The sequence below is a fragment of the Salvelinus alpinus genome, chromosome 3 (assembly GCF_045679555.1).
Source record: "Salvelinus alpinus chromosome 3, SLU_Salpinus.1, whole genome shotgun sequence".
In the NCBI taxonomy this organism is placed as follows: Eukaryota; Metazoa; Chordata; class Actinopteri; order Salmoniformes; family Salmonidae; genus Salvelinus; species Salvelinus alpinus.
In genome coordinates this window covers 65,598,556-65,617,632 of record NC_092088.1, presented here as the reverse complement: position 1 = coordinate 65,617,632, position 19,077 = coordinate 65,598,556, and the positions used below count along the sequence as shown (strand labels likewise).

The 19,077-nt window shown below is 39.4% G+C and overlaps 1 protein-coding gene across 1 annotated transcript in view; it reads right to left on the bottom strand.

Annotated features, from left to right (window-relative positions):
* LOC139571177 (CUB and sushi domain-containing protein 1-like) overlaps positions 1-19,077 on the bottom strand; it is a 572,617-nt gene that overhangs the window by 222,264 nt on the left and 331,276 nt on the right. Inside the window, exon 4 of the mRNA XM_071393795.1 lies at positions 2,353-2,547. Within this exon, the coding sequence (XP_071249896.1) occupies positions 2,353-2,547 (195 nt within the window). The remainder of the gene's footprint in view (positions 1-2,352; positions 2,548-19,077) is intronic.

Genomic DNA, 19,077 nt, shown 5'->3' with positions numbered 1-19,077 from the left:
GGATCAACACAGCTAAATGATGATCCAGGATCAAATCAAACTTTATTTGTCACATGCGCTGAGTACAACATGTGTAGACCTACCGTGAAATGCTTACTTACAAGGCCTTAACCAACAATCCAGTTCAAGAAAGAGTTTAGAAAATATTTACAAAATAAACTAAAGTAAAAAATAATAAAAAGTAACACAATAAAATAACAATAAAGAGGCTATATACAGGGGGTACCGGTATCGAGTCAATGTGCAGGGGTACAGGTTAGTCAAGGTAATTTGTACATGTAGGTAAGGATGAAGTGACTATGCATAGATCATAAACAGTGAGTAACAGCAGTGTAAAAAACAAGTGGGGGGGGGGGTCAATATAAATAATCTGGTGGCCATTTGATTAATTGTTCAGCAGTCTTATGGCTTGGGTGTAGAAGCTGTTAAGGAGCCTTTTGGTCCTAGACTTGATGCTCCGGTACCGCTTGCAGTGCGGTAGCAGAGAAAACAGTCTATAACTTGGGTGACTGGAGTCTTTGACCATTTTTGGGGACTTCCTCTGTCACCGCCTAGTACAGTGGGGAGAACAAGTATTTGATACACTGCCGATTTTGCAGGTTTTCCTACTTACAAAGCATGTAGAGGTCTGTAATTTTTATCATAGGTACACTTCAACTGTGAGAGACGGAATCTAAAACAAAAATCCAGAAAATCACATTGTATGATTTTTAACTAATTCCTTTGCATTTTATTGCATGACATAAGTATTTGATACATCAGAAAAGCAGAACTTAATATTTGGTACAGAAACCTTTGTTTGCAATTACAGAGATCATACGTTTCCTGTAGTTCTTGACCAGGTTTGCACACACTGCAGCAGGGATTTTGGCCCACTCCTCCATACAGACCTTCTCCAGATCCTTCAGGTTTCGGGGCTGTCGCTGGGCAATACGGAATTTCAGCTCCCTCCAAAGATTTTCTATTGGATTCAGGTCTGGAGACTGGCTAGACCACTCCAGGAACTTGAGATGCTTCTTACGGAGCCACTCCTTAGTTGCCCTGGCTGTGTGTTTCGGGTCGTTGTCATGCTGGAAGACCCAGCCACGACCCATCTTCAATGCTCTTACTGAGGGAAGGAGGTTGTTGGCCAAGATCTCGCGATACATGGCCCCATCCATCCTCCCCTCAATACGGTGCAGTCGTCCTGTCCCCTTTGCAGAAAAGCAGCCCCAAAGAATGATGTTTCCACCTCCATGCTTCACGTTTGGGATGGGTTCTTGGGGTTGTACTCATCCTTCTTCTTCCTCCAAACACAGCGAGTGGAGTTTAGACCAAAAAGTTATATTTTTGTCTCATCAGACCACATGACCTTCTCCCATTCCTCCTCTGGATCATCCAGATGGTCATTGGCAAACTTCAGACGGGCCTGGACATGCGCTGGCTTGAGCAGGGGGACCTTGCGTGCGCTGCAGGATTTTAATCCATGACGGCGTAGTGTGTTACTAATGGTTTTCTTTGAGACTGTGGTCCCAGCTCTCTTCAGGTCATTGACCAGGTCCTGCCGTGTAGTTCTGGGCTGATCCCTCACCTTCCTCATGATCATTGATGCCCCACGAGGTGATATCTTGCATGGAGCCCCAGACCGAGGGTGATTGACCGTCATCTGAACTTCTTCCATTTTCTAATAATTGCGCCAACAGTTGTTGCCTTCTCACCAAGCTGCTTGCCTATTGTCCTGTAGCCCATCCCAGCCTTGTGCAGGTCTACAATTTTATCCCTGATGTCCTTACACAGCTCTCTGGTCTTGGCCATTGTGGAGAGGTTGGAGTCTGTTTGATTGAGCGTGTGGACAGGTGTCTTTTATACAGGTAACGAGTTCAAACAGGTGCAGTTAATACAGGTAATGAGTGGAGAACAGGAGGGCTTCTTAAAGAAAAACTAACAGGTCTGTGAGAGCCGGAATTCTTACTGGTTGGTAGGTGATCAAATACTTATGTCATGCAATAAAATGCAAATTAATTACTTAAAAATCATACAATGTGATTTTCTGGATTTTTGTTTTAGATTCCGTCTCTCACAGTTGAAGTGTACCTATGATAAAAATTACAGACCTCTACATGCTTTGTAAGTAAGAAAACCTGCAAAATCGGCAGTGTATCAAATACTTGTTCTCCCCACTGTATATAAGTCCTGGATGGCAGGAAGCTTGGCCCCAGTGATGTACTGGCCAGATGCCGAGCAGTTACCATACCAGGTGGTGATGCAACCGGTCAGGATGCTATTCGATGGTGCAGCTGTAGAACCCTGAGACTAATATGTAAATATTGATATTCTTGCCCCCCACTACAAACTTAAAATGTAGTGTCTTACCTCGACAAAATGGTGCTGGAAAGTCCCATGATGCTCCAGTACCTGGACTCACAATACAAGTGAGTGCAGCATGTCCCTCCAGTATATATCCCATGAGACAACTGTAACGGATCTTGTCTCCCATGTTGTACCTTGTTCCATGAATTACTCCTTTTGGTATCAACCCTGGATTTCCACATGTGTGACTTGGTAGCACTGAAAAACAAACCGTATAGATTAATAAGGTCAATTCATTTCCATGGCAGGCCCAAGTGCTATTCTATTGTCATGTCACCAAGATCATTTCAGGTCCTCATCACCCACAAGTGCCCCTCTGTTCTCAGTCAGAACAGAGGAGTCACATCCATCTTCTGAAAGACAATTTGTACACAACTCCTTTCTCATCAGGTCAAAATAAACACATTTTATTCAGCAACGCCTTTCCACGTGTTTAAACATTTTAGAAAGGTAGTTCAATTATATCATATTATTGTAAAGTTCCTTTAGTCAGTTATTGTTCTATGGTGAAATGTACTTTTTTGCCATTTTATTTACACAAAGCTTAAATTTAGTCTCTAGAGAACTAGGATGTTGTAACAAGAAAGAGGTTAATTAATTGAAGAAACATTTAAACATGCATAACTAAAACATCATCCTTTGTTAATTTTGACAAAACATTGCCTGTCTTATCAAATAAAAATGTATCTACTTTGGCACTGCCCAACAGATACCAGAAATAAGACAGTTTTTCTGATCTTTAAGACACATTCCAAAACCTTAACTTCCAGGGTTCATGTCAAAGAGCATTGCTACATCCTGTAAACTCCTAACTAACTGTGTCAAAAGATTAACTAGTGTGAAATATATCTGTGACATTTGGGGGTCTCTATTTTTTTCAAGGGACCTCCTATGTGTTTTTTATGGGCCTAATAGTAAAGATGTCATTTCACATATTTTTTTATTACCTTTTAATTTGGCATGAACACAACCAGCCTAGGTACCAGTCTGCATCACAAAATAAGGGGGATGCAATTTTATGATGCAATTCCAGATAGAATTCTGATGCTTTATGGCGCAAAAATGTACGTACACTACATGACTAAAAGTATGTGGACACCTGCTCGTCGAACATCTCATTCCAAAATCATGGGCATTAATATGGAGTTGGTCCCCCCTTTGCTGCTATAACAGCCTCCACTCTTCTGGTAAGGCTTTCCACTAGATGTTGGAACATTGCTGAGGGGACTTGCTTCCATTCAGACACAAGAGCATTAGTGAGGTTGGGCACTGATGTTGGGAAATTAGGCCTGGCTCGCAGTCGGTGTTCCAATTCATCCCAAAGGTGATAGATGGGGTTGAGGTCAGGGCTCTGTGCAGGCCAGTCAAGTTCTTCCACACCGATCTCGACAAATCATTTCTGTATGGACCTGTCATGCTGAAACAGGAACAGGCCTTCCGCAAACTGTTGCCACAAAGTTGGAAGCACAGAATCATCTAGAATTTCATTGTATGCTGTAGCATTAAGATGTCCCTTCACTGGAACTAATGAGCCTAGCCAGAATCATGAACAACAACCCCAGACCAATATTCCTTCTCCTCCAAACTTTACAGTTGGCACTATGCATTCGGGTAGGTAGCGTTCTCCTGGCACCCTCCAAACCCAGATTTGTCCATCGGACTGCCAGATGGTGAAGCTTGATTCATCACTCCAGAGAACGCGCTTCCACATCTCCAGAGTCCAATGGTGGCGAGCTTTACACCACTCCAGCCAACGCTTGGCATTGCGCATGGTGAGCTTAGGCTTGTGTGCGGCTGCTCGGCCATGGAAACCCATTTCATGCAGCTCCCAACGAACAGTTATTGTGCTGACATTGCTTCCATGCACAGTTTGGAACTACGCGCTTCAGCACTCGGTGGACTTATGTGGGTGACCACTTCGTGGCTGAGCCGATATTGCTCCTAGACGTTTCCACTTCACAATAGCAGCACCTACAGTTGACCTTGGCAGATCTAGTAGGGCAAACATTTTACGAACTGACTTGCTGGAAAGATGGCATCCTATGATGGTGCCCCGTTGAAAGTCACTGAGCTCTTCAGTAAGGCCATTTTACTGCTAATGTTTGTCAAAAATTTTTTTTTTACTTTATTTTACCTTTATTTAACTAGGCAAGTCATTTAAGAACAAATTCTTATTTTCAATGACGGACTAGGAACAGTGAGTTAACTGCCTTGTTCAGGGGCAGAGTGACAGATTATTACCTCGATTTTATATACCTGTAAGGAACGGGTGTGGCTAAAACAGTCGAATGCACTGATTTGAAGGGCTGTCCACATACTTTTGTATATATATTGTATATAATACAGTATAGTCACTATTCACAATTTCACAACCGTGGGGGAAAACACGGGATTCTCATAGATCGCAAGCAAAAAAAGTCTCCATTTATGTTGCTTAGGAGTGCATTTCGCACTACTTTTGGATTATAATTGGATCGTAAGGCTCGTATGAATGGCCTGCTTAATAATATAATGTTTGTGTAATCGTCGCCAATCAACTGCATTATACTTAAAAAACATTCAACATCAACCAGTAAAATGCTCTTTGGCTAGCTTTGCTACCAGCCTATGTCAATGAGAGTTAGCATTCTAGCTAACAACTACTGTATCCAAAAACGATGGCTTTCTGCAGTTGTTTTCCTCCAAGGTGGGCGTGGTTTAGGGGACTACTTCATGACCTGAACAGCGACTCAGAGTATACTATATATCAGCTTAATCTCAAAGCTAGGTGGACTGTGCTTCAAGTTTACAAGATGTTAAATTTTTTCCCTCATTTCATGTAAGGCACCAATAAAACTGTCATGGATATTCCAGCTAAATTGAAATACATGTTTAACTAGGCAAGTCAGTTAAGAACAAATTCTTACTTACAATGACAGCCTAGGAACAGTGGGTTAACTGCCTTGTTCAGGGGCAGAACGACAGATATTTACCTTGTCAGCTCAGGGATTTGATCAAGCAACCTTTCGGTTACTTGCCCAACGCTCTAACCACTAGGCTACCTGCCACCCACATGTAATTCGATATAAATAAATAACTGCATGCCCCGGATGCAAATGCTGCCTCCTTAGTGTTGTGTTCCGTGGACCTTTGAAATAACTACCTCTGTGCTGATTAGACCTTGAATGAGCTTCATGTCTTATTGCAGTTCCTTTTTCTGAACTGGAAATAAAATCAATAGTGAAAGCCTGATACAAGCATCTATATTCAGACCGGTGGCTGAGTCCTCCCCCCGCCCCCCTGCCCCCTGCCCCCTGACTCCCGCCCCGCTTTCCCTTATGGATCAGACCGTCTCTGTCACACCACTACCCCAGTGGATAAGACTGACTGAATCTTCTCAGTTAGGAACTGACATGGATCTGGAGGTGTAGGAAATCACCACTGTAGGGGGCAGTAACTGGAGAGGAGGATATTGCGGTGTCCAGCAATTGAGGACAAGTCTATTACTCAAAGGGCACCTGAAGGGCCTCTGCATAGAGCAAGACATTCTACAAATAAATATAATATAAGAATGGAAACCTGACAGAGTATTACAGTGCATTCTGAAAGTTATCAGACACCTTCGAAATGTTCCACATTTTTTTAGGCTACGGCCTTATTGTAAAATGGATTAACTTATTTTTCCCCCTCATCAATCTACACACAATAGCCCATAATGACAAAGCAAAAACTAGGTTATAGAATTTTTTGCAAATGTATTAAAAATAAAAAACTGAAATTGCACATTTACATACAGTACCTATTCAGACCCTTTACTCAGTACTTTGTTGAAGCACCTTTGGCAGTGATTACAGCCTCGAATCTTCTTGGGTATGATGCTACAAGCTTGGTATACCTGTATTTGGAGAGTTTATCCCATTCTTCTCTGCAAATCCACTCATATCTGTCAGGTTGGATGGGGAGCGTCGCTGCACAGCTATTTTCAGGTCTCTGCAGAGATGTTAAGGACATTCAGATATTTCCCTAATTTCAGGTGCGTTGTCTTGGCTGTGCGTTGTCTTGGCTGTGTGCTTAGGATAGTTGTCCTGTTGGAAGGTGAACCTTCGCCCTAGTCTGAGGTCCTGAGCACTCTGGAGCAGGTTTTCATCAAGGAACTCTCTGTACTTTGCTCCGCTCATCTTGCCCTCAAGCCTGACTAGTCTCCCAGTCCCTGCCGCTGAAAAACATCCCCACAGCATGATGCTGCCACCACCATACTTCACCGTAGGGATGGTGCCAGGTTTCCTCCAGACGTGACACTTGGCATTCAGTTTAAAGAGTTCAATCTTGGTTTCATCAGACCAGAGAATCTTCTTTCTCATTTTTATTTTTTTGTTTTACCTTTATTTATACAGGTTTTTCTCATTGAGATAACATCTCTTTTTCAAGAGAGACCTGGTCCAATAGCAGCAGGGGGAACAAATTTACAATTTACATACACTAACACAACATTAAACAAAACTATAGACACATATACAGTTCAACAATTACATAATATGTAAAAAAAAAAAAACACAAATGTCTTGACTAAAAAACAGCTGTACAAAAGACAATTACACACTTCTATGATATTTACATTGATCAAGTGTTTAAATTCCACCAACGAGAGTAGATCATCAAATTTTAAAATGTTCAGGAGAGAATTCCAGTACCACGGAGCTGATTAACTGAAACAATTTCTACCATGACCTGTTCTAATTCTTGGTATGGTCAAAAGCAAATGAGAATGGGATTGTAATTGATATTTATTTACCGACCTGATTAAAAATAACAGAGATAAAATGGCATTTTACCCAGTATGGCCTTATAAATCAGTGTATGCCAGTGTTTAAGCCAGCACAAGGTTAATGATGACCAGCCAACAGTGCTGTAGAGATCACAATGATGTGTTCAAAGTTTTTGATTTGTAATGATGGTCTGAGAGTCCTTTAGGTACCTTTTGGCAAACTCCAAGTGGGCTGTCATGTGCCTTTTACTGAAGAGTGGCTTCCGTCTGGCCACTCTACGATAAAGGCCTGATTGGTGGAGTGCTGCAGAGATGGTTGTCCTTCTGGAAGGTTCTCCCATCTCCACAGAGGAACTCTGGACCTCTGTCAGAGGGACCATCAGGTTCTTGGTCACCTTCCTGACCAAGGCCCTTCTCCCCCGATTGCTCATTTTGACCAGGCAGCCAGCTCGAGGAAGAGTCTTGGTGGTTCCAAACTGCTTCCATTTAAGAATGATGGAAGTGACTGTCTTCTTGGGGACCTTCAATGCTGCAGAAAGTTTTTGGTACCCTTCCCCAGATCTGTGCCTCGACACAATTCTGTCTCAGAGCTCTATAGACAATTCTTTCGACCTCATGGTTTGGTTTTCGCTCTGGCATGCACTGTCAACAGTGGGACCTTATATAGACAGGTGTGTGCCTTTCCAAATCATGTCAAATCAATTGAATTTACCACAGGTGGACTCCAATCAAGTTGTAGAAACATCTCAAGGATGATCAATGGAAACAGGATGCACCTGAGCTCAATTTCAGTTATCATAGCAAAGGGTCTGAATACTGATGTAAATCAGTTTTTTAATTTTTATAAATTTGCAAACATTTCTAAAAATCTGTTTTCACTTTGTCATTATGAGGCATTGTGTGTAGATTGATGAGGAAAATGTTTTATTTAATCCATTTTAGAATAAGGCTGTACCATAACAAAATGTGGAAAAGGGGAAGGGGTCTGAATACTTTCCGAATGCACTGTATGTTCCTACTGTCCCGCCTTAGACGAAACAAGCATAAGTACCTACAGTAAACTAATGTTAATCTAAACAAGTCACATAATGTACGTAATGACGAGAAGTCTCCAAGCCTGCACATTCAGCATAACCTTCATCTCCCCAAATGTGTAAAATGACCAGTATTGGTTCAGATCTAGATGACATGTCTTTTTAAAAAGCATTTGAAATGCAACAGTTTTGCGGTTACCTACATAACTTATTCACGCCCGCGGATGGATTCACTATTTGGGATTTTGAAATAAATGCTGTAACTTATATAGTGAGTAATATAGTCTCTTTTTAGCCCAGCCCTCAGCCTTCTTCACGAATCAATGGATTACTATAAACACAGGATTGTAATGGCTACATAAGCCAAGATGCAGTAGTTGAAAGACAATGTGAAGATTTTGAGACACCCCAGATGTTCATACTAAATAGTTGTTACAGTATCTAATATCTGGAATTCTACATTCAAGAGACACAGACAGAAAGAATATAGATCACATAAATGTACAATGTGACAATGTTGCTGGAATTTCCCTTCTATGATGCTTCACAAAACACAAGTGGTATATAGGGCAAAGACACTGGAAGAAGAAGAAGTCCTACATACAGAAAATGATGCCCATTGTCTTAAATCATGAGCAACAGCCTTTGATGTTACCATATGTATGGTGTTAATTAAGGACAATGGCACGTCTCCCCAATACGACAGGGATTTTCTGAAGGAATGACTCACTTTCCTTTCCTACCCATGCCAAATCTACAGAGACTGATATTTCACCTTAATGTTGAAATCAATGGAGGCCTTTCTGTCTAAATAAATGGTTCGTTTCTTCCAATTCTGTCACAGCTGAGGGGCATTTATTATGCAGTGTTGTGCACTTTGCATGCACTTTTTGAGACTGTTTTTTATGTCTTACTCTGACACTTTTCTTTCTCTGTCATTAAGTTTTTATTAGCAGTCTCCATATAGCATCTTTTTTCAGATAAAAAAGGTTGATTAATTCATGTGTGCTGGCAGCATAGTGATTGCATAATGAACCTTATCAATTTTATTTTTAAATAATTGTTTGTCAGTTTAATCATCTAATGACAAGACAAGACCATTAAACATCACATGTGAAGATCTGTTTGTTTTCAAGGGTGAAGAATAAACCCTTTTAAATTCCAATATACATGCACTTCCTCATTACAGGGCGCTCAATGAGAAACACAAGTTGGTTTTCAAGTAGGCCTAGATTTCAATGATTACCTATAATGTGAAAATGATGGGCATCCATTAAGATCTCTAAGCCTCCACAACAAATTGACACGTTTTAACGACATCTGAAATGACAGAAAATACACTGTCAACAGACTGCATCTGCTTCCCCCCGCTGCCTGCCCAAACTGATTGCATCACTAGCCAGCTAAATGTAACATCCCCTGCAGTTTGTGTTGGTTCAGAGAAGAGGGCTGCTCCAGAACTGCTCACTGTTGGAGATGTGATGAGAAGATATGATGAGACGCTACCTTGCAGTCTCTCACACTCACTATTAATGTGTATATGTTGGCATTCATGAAAACATTCCCATTTTAAAAAGTATGTAACTAATGGTCATTCAGCCAAATATCACATAAAATACAGATTGGAACAACTCTTTTATGTGACAGTACTATGACTGGATCCATTGTGGTCCCCATACACTTTGTGGCCCTATGGAGGTTTCATTCAGGCACAAAATATCAATCCACATTGAATGGGGAATGACAGATGTAAATGTGACTGCAAGCTGTTAAATGAAGATGCATTAAGTTGGAAGGGGGTGTAAGTCAATTTCCCACAGAACCTGTTGCTCGGGAGGCTGTTCATTCTTCCCCGGCGCATCAGCTCAGACGTTTGTGGCTAACTTTAGCATCTGTTTTGCCCCCATGTATCATTTGCCTTGTCCAAACGAATCCCATGGAGTGACTAGACGAGCTGTCATGGGTCTTGTCTTGTATTGTTTTGACTGCCCTGAGCAGATACATCACATTTCGTAGCACTTTCTTAGTTGGGGGAAATTGTTGAAATGCATAAACTTTGCAATCCTTCCAAAATGCAATCTGGAGTTACATATTTTTCAGGAAGATTTGGCATACCCAGCTGTATTAAGAACAAATCTAGGGACATATTATGTCTAGCTGTACTCACAGCATGGTAAAAATTGTGTTTGGTTACCAGCTGAAAAGATGGTCCTTGAAGAGCTTATGTATTTCATGCATATCTGTTGGAGAGGAAGATATCTGCATATAAAAATGAAAAATGTCTTCATGGGCACAAACATCAGTGTTGCTGCCACCAGCCTAAAGCCTCTTCAGTAGAATCGCATTTGTCTTTTGAATATCAGTGAGCTCTTGAGAAAGGGCTTATCGGACAAGTGGAACCATGCATTGCTACGCAACAGAGACCCCTAAAGAGGGCGTTTACTCTTAAACCATCAACAGATATTGATCCTTGCCTCTTCATACCACCCTCAGTAAAATGAAAGTGGGGAAAGAGAAATGTGTTCTGGCTTACGAGGGCTTTCTCTTTTATGGTCAACCCACACGTTTTTGAGAATGGCAGATGACAATGTGCAGAGGGGTGGGCAGAATGATGTGTGAGTTGCTTGAGTTGCTTGACTGTGCTTGCATGGTAACATTGTAATTACTCAAGTGGCAAGTGGTAATACAGTCAACCTACTGCCTTGTGACTAATAATATGGCACCGAGATTTCTTTATTTACACGCGTGGAACAAATGATATGATATTTTAGTTGTTGTTTTTTACAACAATCGGCCATTACATAGTTTGAAAAAAGCTAGTCTTAGCTATCCCAGGTTGTTACAATATCCCGGAACTCTACTTTTGTCTTTTGGACAAGAATTTGCTGAGTGTTGACATTGTGATTGATTGAGTTTAGCCTCCAATTCCTAAACACATCCAAAACTATGATGCTCAATTGGCATGCATTCCTGCTGACAGTCAACTGATGGAGCTGTATTACAGTATGCAGTACTCTACATTGAGACCAGAAAGAAAACTATTCGAACTGAATTCTAGCCAAACAGCACTGCCACAAAAGCAGCCAAAGCTATACTTTTCTCCATGTGATGGATATATTGTTTTAACTTCAATTCACATGATAATAATGAAAGATGGATGCTGTTTATTTTTGTTTTCCCTTTACATAGCTCAATCCATTAAATATAAAATTTTAAATATCTAGCCCATGGCGATAAGGCCACAAAGGCACATTTCTTCTGGGTATAAAAGTGCTGCTGTGAAAGCTACAAAATGCACAATGTGTGAAGAGTAGCACTTTTCCCAAAATACTGGAAACAATCATTAACATACTATATGTATAAATGTTGTTGATATCTGTCAAGTTACGAGAGTATCAGGTTGTGCATACAGTAACTAACGCTCGTGTTCCAGTGACATTTCGTGACATATTCAGATTGTAACAATCTAACAAAAGTAGCAGGTCAATAACTTTAAGCACATGATGCATGTGTGGGATATCATTGTTTTCAGTTAATTATCACTGTAACTAATGCTCTGCTAGGTACATTATCCTTATATTAATGTTCTTCATAACACGTTTTATTGCATCAGTCCATGCTGCGAAAATAGCCATTCATATGGGAACGTCTAGACAAGGACTACTGATCAAGCATATAGATTTGATGGGGTAGTTTTTTCCTATTTTGTTTGTGTAATTTTCAGTCTCTCTCTCCAAGTTTACTTTGAAAACTGACTTCCCAAATACTCTTGCCATACGTTGTTTTTTCCTTGTGTGAAAGCCTATTTTGCGGTTTAAAATTGATTGCTTAACACAGCTTTACATATAGAAAACACATTTTCAGACATGTTCAGACAAATCTTCAAAACACGCCCGGTCAGTATAACAATATGCAGATAAATTGTTAAGAATGCCCTGTTTCCTTTACAATATACATTACAAAAACAAAAGCGGCCTGGCCTCATTAACAGAAGTCACCTCTCCAATCACATCTTACAGTCAATTTGCATATCAACATGAACAAATTCATCATAGGCACAATTGTAAAAAGGCTGACCATTACAACTCAATTAAGTTAAATGATATCCAGTCAAAATGAGTTAGTGATTGAATCCTAGGATGCACAAGACAAGTCTTGACCTTTATCTAATTACTCGCTGTTACGTATGAACTTTGAAAGCTGTATCTCAATTAGAATCTTTCAAATCTTCAATACTGGTTCGAATTATGATTATTTTTAAAGTACAGTCTAAATGACACACCTAATAGGGAGGGAATACTGTGCTTATACTGTATATACACTCCCCTACGTATTTATTTGCAGAGGTATCGTGCCCCACTCAGATTTGTCCTGTTTAAAAAACAAATAATAATTATAAATTATTTGTAATACTACTAGCCACCTAGAAATTTTACGAAGTTGGCTTTCGCTAGCCCAGATAGGTTACCAATCTCCCAAACTCATAACTAGCTACCAAGTAGCCATTTCAGGCTGCAGTATGAAACAAGTTACAGTAGCTAGCTTGTGTAACTATCTTAGCTGGCATGCCTGCTGGCAAGGTTGGTAGACTTTAGAAAAGCAAGCAATAACTAAATGTACTGAATAAGACTGATATTCCTTTCAATCTTTTACCAATATTTTAGCAGAGTATGGGGCTGTGGTGGTCATGACATTTTTTCAGACGGTTATTGTCATGCAAAAGACTGCCGATCTCACGGTAATTTACCAGTAATTAACATAAACATATTTAGCATTTCCAGGTCTTCACGCATACAATCCACTGATGCACGCCCTTGGAACATCTACATTTAAATCAATTTATTCTATCTGGCTATGTGACATGCCATAGGCTGTAGGCCAGTTCATTTAGCAGACAAGATATTCAAATATATTCCGTGCCATTAATTGACATTATATGATATTATAGTATGAAGAATATAATTGAACTTAGCTGAATAAAATAGAAAGGATATTTTTCCCATTCCGGAGCGAGTGCGCATATGAATTGACTATGTAAAGGGTAAAAGTGATCATTTGAAACAGCTCCTATATGCTAGATTTAAAGGTATTTGGCAACTTTAGTTGTGAATGATACAAACCTTAGAATGTCTTAGAAATCAAAACACAAAACATTAGGAACACCTTCCTGATATTGAGTTGCACCCCCTTTGCCCTCAGAACACCCTCAATTCGTCAGGGCATGGACTAAAAGGTGTCAAGTTGGCTGGATGTCCTTTGGGTGGTGGACCATTTTTAATACACATGGAAACAGTTGAGTGTGAAAAACCCGGCAGTGTTGCAGTTCTTGGCACACTCAAACCGTTGCTGGCACCTACTACCATACCCAGTTCAAAGGCACTTAAATCTTTTGTCTTGCCCATTTACCCTCTGAATGGCACACATACACAACCCATGTCTAAATGGTCTCAAGGCTTAAAAATCCTTCTTTAAAACCTGTCTCCTCCCCTTCCTACACTGATCGAAGGTGTCATCAATAAGAGATCATAGCTTTCACCTGGAATCACCTGATCAATCTATGTCATGGAAAGAGTAGATGTTCATAATGTTTTTACACTCAGTGTATATGGGCTGCATGATGCAACTTTAGGTTATTGATGATTTGAGAATGTTGCAAAAAAGGCTTGCACTCTGTTCCTTGCCTCAGGCTTCACATGATGTTTTCTCATCAAGTGATCATATTTTCACTATTCTCAATTCAATCTTTACTAATATAAAACATTTGTTTTGATTTAGAATGGCCCATTAACAAATGTGCATGAAACAGGGGCAGGGGAAGAAAGATAAGTCATGCACTCAAATAGCCAATAGAGGACGCTTTCCTCCAGTTCGTTTTTGAATCATGCCAGTAAGCTACTCTGTTTTTTTCACTCCAGACATCAACCATTGTTTGAGGAGCATGCAGCCTCTCACTGCTTGACAGGTGACATTCCGCCCAAACAATGTATGCTATGGGCTCTCCAGTCATGTTCCTGTAGCTATCCAGTGCTTCATTTGGGAAACCAAGTGAAATCTGTTCAGGAACATCTATAGTAACATGTTCTCACAACGAAACATGTTTCATTAAACTGTTGACAGTCCCTCTCTCTGCACACTCAAGAAAGGAATAAAGGAAAGAGGGGAAGAGATGGAAATGCACGGTGGTAAGATATTCTGTAGCTAAAGGTAATGTGTCAGCCTATTAATTATGAAAAAATGACCTATTACTAGGCTATTCAAAATCAAATTCATAGAAATTCACTATAATTATAAAGCCGATATTCAGAAAAATACACAATATTTTTTACATCTAATTAAGCTTAATGATTATGGCTCTAGATTGCAGGAAAACACTTTTTTTTTTACCTGAAACAGCTTTTTCCAGCAATCTAGAGTCATAATCATTATGCTTAATTCTATGTAAAAAAAATATATATATCTGAATATCTAAGCATACCTGTTGAGCTGTCTGTATCCTCCTGATGGGTGGTTCTTTTTAAAAATAAACTATTATCCTTCTCTGCAACTCTGCTAGGGCTGTTGCGGTAGACCTGCTAGTTATTTCTTGTCACACAATCCCACACCTTAATATGATGTTTAGTATTGACAAGTTTTGTAAGTTGGAAGGGCTAATCAAACTCCTAAAAGAGAAAACTGAATCACTCGTAAATTCAATGTGTGGGTCAACTTACTCGCCCAAATTGGTACATCCGGATCAAAGCGGGTTTGTTAAAAAATAATTATCCTCAGATAACCTCTGTCATCTATTACATACAGTATCTTACTTGCTTCTTTAGGAACCAAAAGCTCATTGGGCAGTTCTATATCTCAACGGAGAATGGTCATATCTTTGGTCGGTTTTGTAACATATGGGACTTGGCTCCAATTTCATTCAAATGAAAACAACATTATATGCCAATCCCTCAGCCATGGTAATAAGAGGCAATACCTGCTCTGTTCCATTCAAAATAACTAGAAGTAGCTGGCAAGGTGATCGAATCTCTTTTTATTGTATATGGAGCAACTGGTCCAGGCAATTCGACAATCAAAAGAAATTACGGCAATATCACCGCAGAGTAAAGGAAAAACAGCCAACAAGTGCTCAGCATATGTGGGAACTATTTCAAGACTGCTGAAGAGTCTAAAATATAAAATATATTTGTTTCACACTTTTTGGGTTACCACATGATTCCATATGTGTTATTTCATAGTTATGATGTCTTCACTATTATTCTACAATGTAGAAAATAGTACAAATAAAGAAAAACCCTATAATGAGTAGGTGTGTCCAAACTTTTGACTGGTACTGTATATAATTGGTCCCCCAAAAATGCAATCATGATAAATAATGTATTGTGTCATTGTGGAGTCACTTTCATTGTAAATTAAGCCTAACTCATAGTCCACAGACACTGTGAAGTGATAGTCTGGCGTCCCATTGTGTCTTAGGGCGGCAGGTAGCCTAGTGGTTGGAGCGTTGGGCCAGTAACCGCATGGTTGCTAGATCGAATCCCCGAGCTGACAAGATAAAAATCTGTCATTCTGACCCTGAACAAGGCAGTTAACCCACTGTTCCTAAGCCGTCATTGTAAATAAGAATTTGTTCTTAACTGACTTGCCTAGTTAAATAAATAAATAGCTATGCGGCTCTAACACCACCATCTGCAGGAGCCCGAATGCACACCTCCCAACAATTCCCAACCAACGCTACTCTGGTGTGAGTCTTGTATTCATTTGAATGTGTTGGCAGTTGGAGAAATTGCTTGAGCTCCGCTGAGAATTCGAGAAGTATGAAAGCCAACAGTCCAATATTCTAGAACACTGCTGTGTGTACGCGTACACGTTTTGGACGATGATAAACCCTTTAGAATGTAATATGTTTCTGAACATTTCTACATTAATGTGGATACAACCATTGTTAAATTGCTGGAATATTACTGCATTTGGGGCCCCGGGGAATATTTTGTCATGAAGCTAAGAGAAAATGTTGCAGGTTTACAACTAATTTCCTGCGAAATTAGGGGGGGGGGGGGGGTGGTATGTGAACCAAATACTAAACTTTTGACTGAATATAAGTATATAATATAAGACTCAATATAAGTGAATTTGTCCAAATACTTAAATATAGATACATAAAGTACATTCATTCTAAACAGTCAAACAGATATCTATGAAAATAGCCTAAAATATTACATTCTGTACTGTCGCTTCATATAAAACATTTAATCACAAATCCAAAATGCTGGAGTATAGTGCCAAATTAAAAACTTTAGCTTCCCTGTCCAAATAAATACGTAGGGGAGTGTATAAACAGTCGCTAGTGAAAGTCTACACACCCCTTGCACAGTCTTCACATTTTGCTGCCTTAAAAGGTATTGAATTCGATTTTTTTCCCTGCCGGTCTACACAACCTACTCCATATTTTTAAAGTGCAAAAAAAATTATAGATCAGAGGAAGCTTCTTTTGGCAGCCCTTACAGCTGTGGATAATTTTGAATAAGATTCTACCAACTTTGTACAACTCTTATAGGGCAACATTAATCCATTGTTGTTGTCAAAATATCTTGAGTGTGGTCAACTTGGCTGTGAATCATTGATGGACAGCAATATTCAAAACTTGTCTCTGATTTTCAATCAAATTTAAGTCAGGACTGAGACTGGACCACTCAGGAACACTATTGGATAGCCATTCTGGTATCTCCCACTGAAAAACTCTATCCCAGGCTTATATTTTTACATGTGGCTTTATTTTCACTGTTTCTTTGCTTGTAATTTAACTGTTTTTTAAAATATTTTGTTTTGTTACAGAGAAAATTGGTTGTCACATTTTGCTGAGTCAACACTTGCCATTGATAATAATGCAATATGCAAATATGTCTAAAGTATATTAGAAAACAATCTAAAACACTCCACACCAACTCATCTTACATCAGAATCCCATTCTGAATGATGTCTCTGCACTAAATTGTTTTTTAAATGTTCCTGTGTGCCATAAATTCATGTTCGAATGATGTTGTTTACAACACCAACAAAAATATGCAAATATGGGATTTATAGGACAGTGGAACATTAAAAAAGAGAATTTGCAGAGACATCGTTCAAAATGGGATTCTGATGTAGTATGAATCGGTTCGGAGTGTTTTGAAGCGTTTTCTAACATGGCAAGTGATGACTACCAATTTTCTTTGTAAAGAAACAAATATAAAAACAAAGGTTTTGGGGATCAACTACAATCACAGAAAGAGTAAAAACAAGTCTACATGGAAAAAGTGGTGACCTTCCCCTCAGAAGACTGAGGCGGATTTTCCTCTACATTTTAACCTGGGCTTTGCTCCTTTAATTTTTTTCATCCAGATAAACTTCCAAGCACCTGTCTGTGACAAGCATATTCATAACATGATACTGCCACCACAATATTATAAAATACAGAGGTTTTCACTGTGTTTTGTTGAATTAGATTTGACCCAAACCCAAACCTGTTGTCTTAAATTTAGTCCAAAAAGTGATTTTCTTTTGTCTTGCAGTATTAGTTAGTGGTTTTGATATTCTTCTCTGCTCAATCTTTTTTATAAGGCAAAGCATTTTCATAATCTAATCCAAGAGACCCAGCTTGATACAACATGCCAACATAAATGACACATTTGGGGACACATCATTTTTCACCCTGCACTTTGTGGCAATGTCAGGTCCTATTCTATTGGCCAAGGATTTCTTCTTTCACATGCTGTGTGGTGCTTTGACATCACTGACAGCTGTATGTATGAAACTGTCCAGCAAAAGTAAGGCAGTTTATATAATGTTTTTAAACATTACAATATATTCACAGATTTCATAACACACTGTGTGCCCTAAGGACCCTACTCCACCACTATCACATATCTACAGTACTAAATACAGGTGTATGTGTGTGTATAGTACATATGTTATCGTATATGTGTCTGTGCCTATGTTTGTGTTTGTGTTGCTTCACAGTCTCCGCTGTTCCATAAGGTGTTTTTTAATCAGTTTTTTTAATCTAATTTTACTGCTTGCATCAGTTACTTGAATAGAGTTCCATGTAGTCATGGCTCTTTGTAGTACTGTGCACCTCCCATACTCTGTTCTGGACTTGTGGGCTGTGAAGAGACCTCTTGTGACATGTCTTGTGGGGTATGCATGGGTGTCCGTAGTTTAGACAGACAGCTTGGTGCATTCAACATGTCAATATCTCTCATAAATACAAGTAGGGCCATTGGAGCTTTGAGGCCAAATCTGTTACTATGCAACACAAATAAAAACATGGTTACTCCTTATCTGACCCTAATTTATTCACACTGGGTAATAGAATGGTGTTACAACATTGATAAAGATACAGTAATTAGCCTACAAGCCGCTGCTAATTCAAGACCCCAATCTGTCCCTGCACTCTATATCGACCCATTCTGATGAAATACAATTTCAGTCAACCAGATAATGTCCCATTGTGACTGTAGAGAATATAATTTTGCTACCCAAAATATATTTAAAGTGTAAAGGGATTTCAATCAACTTGATTAGGGCCCTGAATCACTATATCAGTAGACCCTGGCTACAATAATGCATCTGACTGGTGCATTGATTTATTTCTAGACATATAGAATATCAGTAATTATATCTAAGGAAACATTTCTTTGAGTTATGGTTTCTCTTATCTTGACATTTTTAGTGTGTCTCAACAGACACTAAAATGCCTTTTACCTTTGATGCAATAGAAATTGACGAACAACTATATGGTCTGTCTACGGTAGATATACTATATAAACAAAAGTATGTGGACACCCCTTCAAATTAGTGGATTTGGCTATTTCAGCCACACCAGTTGCTGACAGGTTTATGAAATCGAGCACACAGTCATGCAATCTCCATAGACAAACATTGCCAGTAGAATGACCTCACTGAAGAGCTCAGTGACTT